The following is a 12,891-nucleotide window of genomic DNA, read 5'->3' as shown; positions in this document are numbered from 1 at the left end:
AATGTGTCTTCAGTACCTGGTAAACAGAACATGCTCTATGAAGGTCTATATGAATACAAGAGGCAGTAAATCATAGAATTAAAATTTATTTCTTGTCTAGTGTTTACACATAATAACTTAAATGTTAAAAACAAAGATAATATAACATAATATACCTGTTCCATGGATGTTTCATGAAGTTCATTAAGATTCAAGGTATAAATCCCTTCTTCGGCACCAAATATCAAGTACTGATCTGAAATGACAAAAGTAACCCACTAATTTTGATATATAAAAAAAAACTTTTTGAAAGGATTTATATAGTTTAAAATTAAGTAAACAGGTATTAACATATAAAAATTACTATGACTTAAAATCAGTAAATATTTTTTATTTTAATGCAAATAAGTGGTTAGGACACTCTAGCTTAATAAATTGAGTTATATGTAAATATTACCCTCAAAGCAGTGAAGAAATTTTTATATAAAAAATGTTTTGAAGAGTGGCATGCTAGGACTTCTCACTCAACAGGAGGTGCTAAGGACTGACAGAAAATCTGTAGCCCCTCTTCTAAAATTCCTTTAAGAGAGGATCATGTGCAACTGACATATAGGATGCAAATCAAGAACAGATGATACAGATTCAAAAAAATTTGTAAATGGGCTATTATTTTAAGTACTAAAATCAAAAAAAGAGGACCTGACTAGTGCTTATTTAAAAAGTTAACTAAAACTTGGATACTCGCTAGGGTACTCAATATCTTATTGAAGATATTAGAAATTTGGCCATGGCCCTGTTTGATCTGTTTTTAATATAAAACAATAGGTCAAGAACTTCTCCAGACTAAAATAAAGTATGCTGAGAACAACTTAGTGTGCAAAGAGCATGCCCGCGCTTCCAGCGTTTAGGATTAGTAGTGGCAGATCAAAGGCACAAGCTTTGTGGTCAGACAGAACTGAACTGCCTTCAAACTGCTGCTCTATGAACAAATGTCTATGGACCTCTCTGAGTGTCATTTTCCCTACCTGTGGAACAAAAGTACCTATGCCTTGGATTTTTAAGATTTAGAGAGAATACGTGTGTGTTTATATAAATCTCTTGTATCTTATACAGATATAGATATATAGTGAGAGAATGCAGACAGTCTTCAGTCAGTGCCTTATGGCGACTATTCTAATTATGATCCCTTTTAAGGTGGGAGATCCTCTAAAGTGGTCACTAGAACCCAGTCTCCTCGGTAGTTAAATTCCTTTAGCAATGGCTGTGTCTATAACACAAAGATAGTGAATGATTGTGCTGCAGCAAATAAACTTTTCTGGAGGAAATTAGGGTGGCATAGAGTAGATGGTTTCATTATACTGATATGGTGACTACACAATGAAATTCTAATGTCATGTGTCACCTCAAATGCTGTTAATAACATAGACATTAAACAATTTTTAAATTACAACAAAAATTTTTTCAGAAATATTTGGAAAATGAATAAAATCAGAAGCTTTCATGGCCTCAGTTTAAAAAACAATGAGAAAGATAACAGATAAAAATATACAGTACTACCTCTGGTATCTGGGTTTATCCATGATGTTGCACAGTGAATTTTTAAAGGACATCCATTAAAAACTTTTGAAAAACATGCACCCATCTGAAAAAACAAAGAATAACCAAATAAATATACCAAGTCATATTCATTCACTTTACATGGTACAACTAAGATTCCAGGCACAACAGTGATTGTCATATGATACAAGATTTTATTTAAGAGGGTCATAAACAAAGCAGTAATAGTAATCAATTCTGCAGAATAATTTGTTTACAGATGTACTACTTACATGTCCCACATCAAGAGCAATATAATATTCCCTGGTAAGAAGGAATCATAATCTCTATAATAAAGGTGCAAATTTTTATTTGGTTTCATGAGCCTAAAAATGGTAACAATCATTGAATTTCACATTACAAAGCACAAGAGATATGACTGATTTAAATTCATATATGTACATCAATCTCAAAACATATAGACCCATTTTTTTAAATTGATTATTTTCTTTGAGAAGATTCAATAAAAAGCTTAATTCTTTGATGTTATTATTTATCAAAACCACTTACAAATCTTTCAAATAATAAACAATGAAATACAGTATCATTTTCATTTAAACTTTTTTTGATCATCAAAGAATAAAACGTTAATTTTGAAATTACTGTTCAAGTTGGAATAAGCAAATAACAAGAAACCTTGTTCACTTAATCGCTTTTACTACCAACAACTTGGGGGGGAAAAGAACACAAAAATATTTGTTCAGAAGAGCAGCACTGTGCATCACTTTATAGTAGAAACGTCCTCCACAAACATGGAAATAATACTCCAAGAGAGCACATCACTAGCTGACTATAATGGATTAAAAATATTGACATAAAAAAATTAAACCTTAAGATTTCCTCTATACTCATAGAAACCCACCAACCAGTATTTTAAAGATTTTACTACCAAAAAAGGAACAACAGCTTGGCAATACAATCGGGTGGCAGGAAACTGATAAAAAAATGTTTTTATGGTATAGGGCAGAAATTGTATCACTTCACTGAAATTTGAAAATTGTCTTTTAAGATAGCTACCAAAATTAAGATGTTAAGTTATTGTTAAACCCCTAAAAATCCCAATGACAAAATGAGGTACAAAACAAATGGGTCCCGACCTTAAGCTTAATTTGTATAGTTGTCCCATCTGTATATATATATATATACTTGCTAAAAGAGTTTTATCTTGTACCCAAATAGGAAATTTCATCCCTATTGTATATATATCTCTGCTAGACTTGGGAGCCCTTTACACTACACTATTCTCAAGAATACCAGATATTTTCCCAAGGAGCTACATTCCTGGGGTATATAATTTGTAAGATAAAATATAACTTTTTGTTATTTTGTAAGATAAAATATAACTATATAGATCTTTATACTAATTAAAAAGTACAATAAAAAGAAAAGCTAAAAAGTAAAGCTGGGGAGTTAAAAACGAGAAAGACTGTGGACATCTTCTAGTCTTACACAGGTTTTAGATTAGATTTGTAGCAATGAAAATGCAGTTCGATCTACAGTAACCTAAAATTACATTGAGTTGACATAATTTTAATCCTAAGAAAGACAGCAAGATCTAAAAAAAAAAAAACCCACAATCCACAATGGATCATAACATAGGATATTTAAGTTCTAGCTGTTGGTCTGGTTATAGTTAGGTAAAGTTTTATAATCTTGATGACTATGATCTTTGGGTCTCAGTTTTACTCATGGGCGAAATAAAGAGCTTCGACCACATACATGGTCTTTCAATGTTTCTTCTAGTTCTAAAATTGTTTTTGATAACTGAAAACATGTTAGAAAAAAAGTGTCCTATCTATATTTTGTACTTTCTATTATATCCATGTGCTTTTTTCCCCACAATTCTTTTAAGAGTATCAGTAAGGAAGATATTAACAAATTTGGAATAAAGGAGCTTTAAAATGTGTAATTTATCAATTTTATTTTGAAAAGCTACTTTTCAGATGTAATTAATATTTAAATTAGCAATCTTATAGGTTTTTTCATAATAATGAGGATTCTTTCAAGTAGGCAAAAAAATCTAACTACAGGTATACATACAAGCAATTAATCATTGTATTCATACTTACATGCACTTTAGGCGTTGGGGGTAGACCATTACTAATAGGCTTCTAGAAAAGAACACATGCATGATTACACTTCTTTTCTTGCTGTTTGGTATAACAATATATTTCAAACACATGTATTAGAATAAAACAGGGATACATTCTTTTTGTAAAACAAAACATTGTAGCTAAGGCTGAAGCTCCCTAGAACTCTTCCACAGTCCACTTATTCTTAGTATACTGCCTCCCAAAACTGGTTTAGTGTGGGCTCTTTCAAATCTTTCTCTAGGCAATTATGCGCTCATGTATTTGTGTATCCTTCCAGACCTTTTAGTATATGTTTATATACATGTCCCCACATAAAATATTGTTTTTGTGTTTATTTTAGAACATAATAGTTATGCATTATTGTGCAATTTATTTTTTGCCTTAATTCTGGGTCTTGGACAATATTTCGTAACAGTACATAATACAGACCTGGTTCATTTAACTGCAGCACTGTATGCATATAACATTCTTTATTCCCTAATTGGCATTGAATATTTAGGTTATTTTTATTTTTTTTTTACTGTAACTACAATGTGAAAATGACCATGCGTGCATATACTTTACTATGCAATCTGTGAATGGTTTTTTAGGGTATACTGGGAGAAGTGAAGATCTGGAACAAGGAGGTCTGCACCTTTTATGCTTTGGTGGCTTCTGAATGGCACACTATCTTTCAGAGTGTTCACATCACATTACACCCACTGGTAATGTATGAGAGTCCTGGTTCCTTACAGTCTCAGACACACTTCATGTTATCTGAGTAAAAAATTTTTTCTCATGTTTTTCTCATTAATCTGAATGCTTCTGAAACCTAGGAAGGCTGAGAATCTTTTTTCAGAAATGTTTGTTGGCTATCTGTATTTCCTCTTCTGTAAAATTTTTTTACTGAGCTATCTTTTTCTTATCTATTTGTTGGAGTTCTTTATAGAAAATAGATTTGACTACTTTTCTGTTAAATATATTACAAATGTGTTCTAAGTCTGTAGATTATCTTAACCTATTTACACTGTTTCATCAATTGAAGTTTTAAATTTTGATGGATTCAAATATATTAATCATAGGCAAAGTACACTGATAATTATAAGGAGAGCAAAAAAAGCCACATGTGCTCACCTACAATATTCTCAGGAATACCAGATATTTTTTCAAGGAGCTACATTCTGGGATATATGATTTGTCCCCTGGAGATGGAATCTCTTTGGGAGAGATTATACTTTAAGTATAAAGTTTATGAAAGTCTACACTTCTTTTGAGGTTAATCTTAACAGCTTTTTAAGAAATGACGTTATAATTTTTTCTCCATCTGCTATAAATCAAATTTAAGTGATGTGACAAAAATTAACTAAAAAGCTACTGTTAATTGATTTCATATACATCATATAAGTATCATATACATATACATGATGCTTATATGAGTAACTTAGATGCTTCTGAAACTGACTTATAAAATTTTACTTTGTAGATAGGTTTATGAGGATGTACAGCCTATTACTGCCACCAATTTCTGAGAATTTCTTCCATTTGGCAAATAATTTATGTGCTTATAATTTCAAGAAGCTGCACGAACTGTAATCGTGTTTTAGTATATCATGGATACTGTTTATCTTACGATATAGTCGAGAACATATTTGATAATTATTAAGACTGTAGTTTAACTAGTAGATCCCTATCCTAATGAAATAAGAGAAAAGGTGCATTAAAAATGCATACACAAAAAATGCATTCATCTTTCCTAGGTTATTATTATGTGTTAGAGTCATTAAGCTACATCAACAGCATTGCTAAAATTTAAACTGCTGAAAGCAAAAAGGCACTGCTCAGCTGAACAGACTTCATAGAACCCATTTCTGAAGGGCATTTTACACTTGTTAAAAATGTCATAATTTCAAAAATTGTAATGGATAACCCCCACCAAATGCCATAATTGAATTATAAAAAACAGTATGTCATATTCTATAGTAAAATCTTAAAAAACAGCTGAACAGTTATAGTACAAAAGCTTCTAACAATGTTTACTGTGCAAAACTATAGCTATATGCACATAAACATACTAAATGTACTATATATTTCTATGAAACAATAAATATTAGCAAGAAAAACTTCAAAAATATTGTCTCATCTCACGATCTCATTGGCATCTGCTGAACTGGGATTTTAGGGTTTTTTTTTTAAGTTCTACAAACAAATGTCTTCTGATGATCAAGAGTAAATTCTTTACAAATGTTAAAACGTTTTTAATCTCCCTGACAAATACTATTTATAACTATTTTAATAGTTACATCATAGTGTTTTATCTAACATTCGTAAGAGAAATAGCTGCTACGGCTAATTTCATCTTTCTTGAAGTGGTATCTTATATCCACCAGAAAATAATCTTAATTTTTCCTTATTGTTAGCTATTCTGAGTTAGAGTAGTAATATCACAAATTATATGCTCTACAGAAATGTGTCCTAGGGTAGAAGTTACAGCTTTCCTAATCTGTCCATGTACTTCTTTCCTAAACTTTTTGAGGATATAAAGGGAAGTTTTAAGCATCAATTCTCATCAATGAGAATAATTATTATTTTCTGAACAATCATAAGAATAGAGTTTTTCTGTATGCAGGTCACGTTTTACATTATGTTATATAACAAACTGGCCTAAATGATTTGAACAGAAAACCATCATTCAAATTTGCCATAGTAAAGTTACTTTTTTCAAGATTTAAACAATCCATTACCATTATAATACACCAAATATCAATATACTAATCATAAGATATACAATTGTTATAGTTTCGCTAATTATAATTGCAAAACTAATCTAAAAGTGAAAAGGGAAACAAATATAATTTGACCTTATAAATAGAAATACCTACTGGTACATCTTTCTTTTCTTTCCTTGAAAGATTTGTGCCTCTATGTTCATTCTGTTGTTGATATAATGAACCATCTCGTTCGCCATTTAACTGGAAAGAGGTCACTCCATTTCCTTCAATAAGATACGTTTAAATAGATTAAAAAAATTAATTTTCACAAAGATTTTTATTCAGAAATTATCAAGTAGGAAAGAAAAATATTATCTCTGAGACAGTTTCAACCTTTATTTGGGATTACCTAATCAAAATATTTAGTACTGAGGTAAGAAGTCATAATTACATATATGTTCTACTTATATCTCTATCTTATTCATATAGGCAAGTTCAAATTCAGGTTGTATCTAAGTACATATATTTGTGTTAAACTGAATATATACCTATTTTCAGGAAATAATAGTATGTTATCCAATTAATAGTATGTTATCCAAGAAACTTTTGTTGCGCTTTTTTTAATTGCTTCTTTTGCATAATACACAAGAAATTTTACAGTATAAAACAGCATCTTCTATTATTATTTTGGAGGCAAATACATAGCAAATAGTAACAATAATTATTTTTTAAATGATTAAATGAAATACATTAAAGGAATTAGACAAAGTATCTTCTTTTCCTAAAACAGAAGTAGTCTAGAATCAAAACAGTAGTCTAGAATTTTGTTTGTTTAGAGTTTAATTTCTTTTGTTGCCAAACTATAGATAAACAATGATCTGAGCATAAACAATTCTTCAAAAGAGGGAGGGCTAGATATTAAATAAGAAACAAAGGGCGAAATACCCCAGACTGGATCAAAGGTAATCTTATTATAAAAGTACTTCAAACTGTGAGGCAAAAGCAGAAAACGTCACTATAGCCATTGCTGTTCTACTTTCCTCCTCAAAGGAATTTCAATAATCTCTTAAAAGATTCTCTACATTTTTTTCTACACAGTATGAAAAGCTGATAACACTCTTATTTCAGCCTCTTTTCCCCCATTACCTAAAGCAATAGGCTTTTGTGGAGGTAATCTGGGAGGTGGTGGTCTAGGTGGGACTTGGGATGGTTTTGCTGGGCTCTCTGACATGGGACATCTCTTGATTGTTCCTTGATTATCATCCTCAGTAGAATGAGTTTCCTGCGGTATGAATATGGACTTAGGCTGAAATAATACAGAAAAGGAGACCAATGATTAAACATGAAATTATTCATGTTTCCATAAAGCATAAAAAAATTAAATATTTTTCCTGAAGTAAATTTTAGTACATATTAGAGGTTTTCAAACTGTGTTTACTAGCAGAGTTTCCAGGTTATTCAACTGTCTGATTCAGATTATCTTAATATCCTAAAATTGTACCCTGATTTCTCAGGAGAAAAAAATGCCTCTTTTTATTAATTTCTCATAAACCTTCCCACTGAGACTTGGTAAATAAAATCATTCTGGTCTTTCTGATCTCGTGTAAATGAGTCTCTTTTTAGTTTAAATATTCATGCTAATCGAGATTCAGCTCCTTACAAGGCTAATCTAACCTGTCTCTGTTAGATGATTCAGTGTCTTTTATGTTAATGCTTAATCTTTCATACTGGGGGCAGGAGAAGATACCGATTAAAATTTTACCATCGTGGAGAGTACTAACACAGCAATAGACAATGCCTGAGAAAGTTTCTGTTCAGACAATGGAAAAACAAACCTCCAATTTGCAGAAGGTTTGGAAAATGTATAAATTCTTATAAACGTGTCCCTTATCAGGAAGTTACTCAGCACTATTGCTTTGAAATTCAGGTCTCTATACTTTTGCTAATTAATATAAAACTAAACAAGCAAATATGCTATTTTTTACCTGTGTGAATTATAATTTTCTCAAAAATGTAAAATGTAAATAAAATATAGTAATATACTGGATGTCAAGACTGGTCAGACACCAATGTGCATTTATAAACTCTGATTTCATCCCTTGTTAACAGCTCACTTTATAAACAGTTTATTTTATAATTAAAATATGCTATGCATATAAGCTTACAGAATAAATTTGTATTACCACAAACATATTAATTTGTTTTACCTTAAAAAGAAAAAAATTAATTTGTTGGCATTATTTTATGATGCTTTTGTATGGCAAAAGGATTTCATTGATAAAAAATTTTAATAATTATTGACCTATTTTGTATTTTTAAAAGTATCTTCTGAAAATTAAATATATGTGATGATAAATCATTATTTTTTACCTGTTCTCAGGAAATCAGTTATTAGTAGATTATAGATTTTGAGGAACAAAATCTTATTTAAAAAATCTGAGTTTTCTAACCCAAGTGAAATGAAATTAATCCATTAATAAAATTGTTTTCACGTACAAATTTTTAGACCTTAGAATAAACAAAAAATGACAAGTTGGATAATTAAAAAAAGACAAATATAATCACAATCATCTACTTATATCATGATTAGTAACTTCAAGTTTCTTTGTAGATCCTAAGTGAAAATAAGCCACAGAGTAACTATTAATACAGTATTAAAGTTGCAGAACAATCACACACACATAATTTGAATTGAAAAATTAATCTGTCTACCTTTGGTGGCAAAGGAGGTGGAACTTTTGCTTTCATGGTCGAACTATAAAAATATAAAAGTTTAGAATTAGAACTCTTCATTTGCAAATATAATTTATTTTACAAATTATATTAATATAATTTTTAAATATAACTAATATTACAAATACAATTAATTTTACAAAGTTAGAGAAAAAACTTGCACAAACAAGTTCCTTTATCTAAGATTATGAGTGTTTTCCAAAATATTCCATGAAATCTTCCAAGTTATGCTGAATGAAGAATTACTCAGAAGTAATGGATTAGATATGTTTTGGTTTCAAAACTATAGTAATTAAAACTGGAAAAGATAACTACAGTTCCAACTTATATGAACTGAAAAGTAATTAAAGTAAAAACCTAAGTAATAATTGGTTTAGGGGAAAACGGCAAAATAATATATATAATATAAAAAATATTACAATGTAATACATATTTTTACTGTTAGATATGAAATATCTCTGATGAAGCTCATCAAAAGCTATATACACTGCTAAGAAATTATAGGCAGAATTGATTTATTGAAGCCAAGATTCATTACAACCTAGGATTGGAGTTTTAAAAAAAATTTACAGAAAATTAAATGATAGAACATAAATTCTCGGATGAGGAAACTGAGGCCCAGAGAGGTTAAGTGACCTGATCCAAAGTCACAGAGTACTGAAGTAGAAAAGAAAACCTAAGCTTCCAAAGAGTCACATGCTTTGTCATTACCATGAAACTGAATCCTTCTTTAAAAAAAAAAAAAGAACTAAATATCAATGCTTACATAAGTGGAAATATTCCCTCTTCAAAAATACATTTATATCCAAAGTATTTTACTTGAAATAAATCAGATAAAATTTAATCAACCATACAATAAGCCTCTTTGTAGTTGTAGCAATAATTACAGCAGCTATCAATTAAGTAATTTATGATATTAAACTACAAGGCATATTTATTACCTTTTAGGTTTTTTTTTCCCCCAAAGTTCTTTGTTATCAACTTGTTCTATGGCCTAAATTGTGTGCACCCAAAATTTTTATTTTGGAGCCCTAATCCCCAGTGTGATTGTTTGGACGTTGGGAGGTAATTGGGGTTAAGTGAGGTCACAGGGTGGGGTCCTGATCCAATAGAATTGGTGGCCTTTCTAAGAAGAAGAAGAGATCTCTCTCTGTGCACACATCAAGAAAAAGCCATGAGGACACAGCAAGAAGGCAGCTGTCTAAAAACCAGAAACAGGGCTCTCAATGGGAACTGAATCAGTGGGCACCTAATCTCGAACACCATATCCTCCAGAACTGTGACAAATTTCTGTTGTCCAAGCCATTCAATCTATAATATTTTGTTATAGTAGCCTGAGCTAAGACAGATTTCAGTACCAAAAAGTGGAGTCCTGATGGAACAAGCACTTAAAAATGGGTAATGGGTAGAAGCTGAAACAGTTTTAAGGTATATGCTAGAAATATGGATATTAAGAGTGATTCTGGTGACAGGTCAGAATGAAGAGAGCTGGTGAGAAAGTTTCCATCCTCTGAAAGAATATATATTCATCAACTGAATATAGGCAGAAATGAGGTCTTAGATGAAAATAAGGATGTCACTGGAACTGGAGAAAAGGTGAACCTTGTTATGAAGTAGCAGAGAACTTGGCTGAATTATGTTCATGTTCTAGTGTTTTGTTCTAGTGTTTTGTGGAAGGTAAAACTTGTGAGTGATAAAACTGGATATTTAGCTGTAAAGACTTCTAAGCAAAGTACTGAAGGAGCGGCTTGGTTCTTTCTCACTGCTTATAGTAAAATGAGAGAAGGGAGAGATGACTTGAAGAAGGAATTGTTAAGCAAAAAAGGAACCTAACTTGAAATCTGAAAAACTCTCCTCCTATCCATATTAGCTCAGAAATGGATGGCATGAGGAAGCATGTTCTGAAGAGAACATCAAGGGTGTGGCTGGACTAGCATTCAGTAAAGAATTTATAGGATTATACCAGCACAAACACGGGTAGTCTGAACTGAAGAGGATGGAGATAAGACAAAATGAAGGAAGGCTGCCGGACTTCTTGGATTCCACAGGACAGGATGATAGAGCTATCTGAACATGGGCTATTCTTCAAGAGGGAAAAATGATCCCAAAGGTGATCTGTAGATCATCAGATCTAAATCAGATTGTTTTATTATATTTACATAAGTCTTTGACTTTAGACTTGATACTTGAAAGAGTTAAGACTTTCAGGGCTGTTGGGATGGAATGACTATTTTGCATTTGTTAAGGACATAAATTCTGGGGGATCAGGGGCAAAATGCTATGGACTAAATTGTGTCCCCTTAAAACCTGTATGTTAAAGTCCTAATTCCAATGTGACCATATTTGTAGATAGTACTTTTGGGAGGTAATGAAGGTTAACGTGGGTCATAAGAGTGAAGCCTTAATCGAACAGAATTAGTGGCTTTATAATAACAAGGGAGAGAGATTTCTCTCTCCGCATGTACTATTGTGAAAAGTCCATTTGAGGACACAGTGGGAAGCTGTTTGTAAGCCTGGAAGAGAGCTCTCACCAGGAACTAAATTGGTCAGCGACTTGAGCTTAAACTTCCCAGCCTCCAAAATTGTGAGAAATAAATACTGTTGTTTAAACTATCAGTCTATGGTATTTTGTTGAGGATGACTGAGCTGACTAATATAACTAGAATAAAAAAAGGAAAGAAACTGTGTTAGAACCTACAATACTGTTACTACTGATATTAAAATTACTGTCAATTTTTAAATGTCAAACGACACATTTTCTTTTACCAAAAATAGAAGCAGAACTTACTGTTTAGATTCATCATCATCCCCTTCATCATCTTCTAAATGTGCCACATGTCCTCTAAGATAAAGGAGGATAATTCCATTGTTACTAAATGAACTTTACCAAAAACAGCTTAAGAAGAAATTTTAGAAAATGCAGAAAGGGCTACTGCAAGGTAGATTTTTATTTCTACATCTTCATAGAATTCAGAATTAAAACAACAATAACAAAAAAACAACTTTAGGCTACATGACAGAGGGGGCAAACAGACTACTCATCTGTGACATACGTATTTTAAGCTTAATTAAAAATTCAAATTACCGCTGATGTAATTCTTCTTCAACAGACTTCAGAAGACTCCTAAAAGAAAAAAAAAAGTGAATAAATAAGCAATAAGTACATATTTCCATCACTTTAACTTAACGCATAAATTATTTTTACTATTTACTAAAACTCTGCTACAATGATCATCTCTATACCACAAAACATCAAGATATATTTAATGAGCTATCTCTATTTTCTGTTGCTAATGTTTTTATATCTATTTTTTAAATGAGCAAAATAAATCCTAATGTTTACTGAAAAATACCAATTCAAACAGAGGACAACCCACCATGAAATGTCACAATAGGACTGACAAAACAATAATTGCAGGGTCATAGTCAGGGGTTTCCAGGATTCGGATTTCACCTGGAATATTTACCTGACACCTGAAATTATATTTTCTTTTTCTTAAAATAAGGAAGGTGACACACTTTAAAAAAACATCATGCTCTCAGGCAATCCTACAAAATGAAACTCAACATGTTGGATCTCTCTGCCAAAGCATGCATGCATGTGATGTGAATACATGAATGTAGAGCACTCTGCTTTCACAGAAGACACTCACTTACCTGATGTATCTGTTCTCCAGTGGTGTACTGGCAAACACATTTACACTTTTGGGAGACTAAGCCTGTATTAGACCAGGTGCGAGGATTTTATCATTAGGAGCAATTTATAAAACTTTGATATTCAGGAATGTAAGAGAGAACTCATG

The 12,891-nt window shown here is 31.4% G+C and overlaps 1 protein-coding gene across 4 annotated transcripts in view; it reads right to left on the bottom strand.

Annotated features, from left to right (window-relative positions):
* Positions 1-12,891, bottom strand: part of MAP4K3 (mitogen-activated protein kinase kinase kinase kinase 3) — a 136,642-nt gene that overhangs the window by 24,145 nt on the left and 99,606 nt on the right. For all 4 annotated transcript variants that reach the window (XM_006909650.2, XM_025045148.1, XM_015587550.2 and 1 more), the window contains 8 exons: positions 12,174-12,212; positions 11,877-11,930; positions 9,068-9,110; positions 7,502-7,661; positions 6,527-6,639; positions 3,645-3,686; positions 1,537-1,621; positions 156-235 (listed from right to left, as the gene is read on the bottom strand). In XM_006909650.2, the coding sequence (XP_006909712.1) occupies positions 156-235; positions 1,537-1,621; positions 3,645-3,686; positions 6,527-6,639; positions 7,502-7,661; positions 9,068-9,110; positions 11,877-11,930; positions 12,174-12,212 (616 nt within the window). The remainder of the gene's footprint in view (positions 1-155; positions 236-1,536; positions 1,622-3,644; positions 3,687-6,526; positions 6,640-7,501; positions 7,662-9,067; positions 9,111-11,876; positions 11,931-12,173; positions 12,213-12,891) is intronic.

This window comes from Pteropus alecto, unplaced genomic scaffold (assembly GCF_000325575.1).
Source record: "Pteropus alecto unplaced genomic scaffold, ASM32557v1 scaffold131, whole genome shotgun sequence".
In the NCBI taxonomy this organism is placed as follows: domain Eukaryota; kingdom Metazoa; phylum Chordata; class Mammalia; order Chiroptera; family Pteropodidae; genus Pteropus; species Pteropus alecto.
The sequence above is the reverse complement of the archived record's forward strand: the minus strand, read 5'-3'. Positions and strand labels throughout refer to the sequence as shown.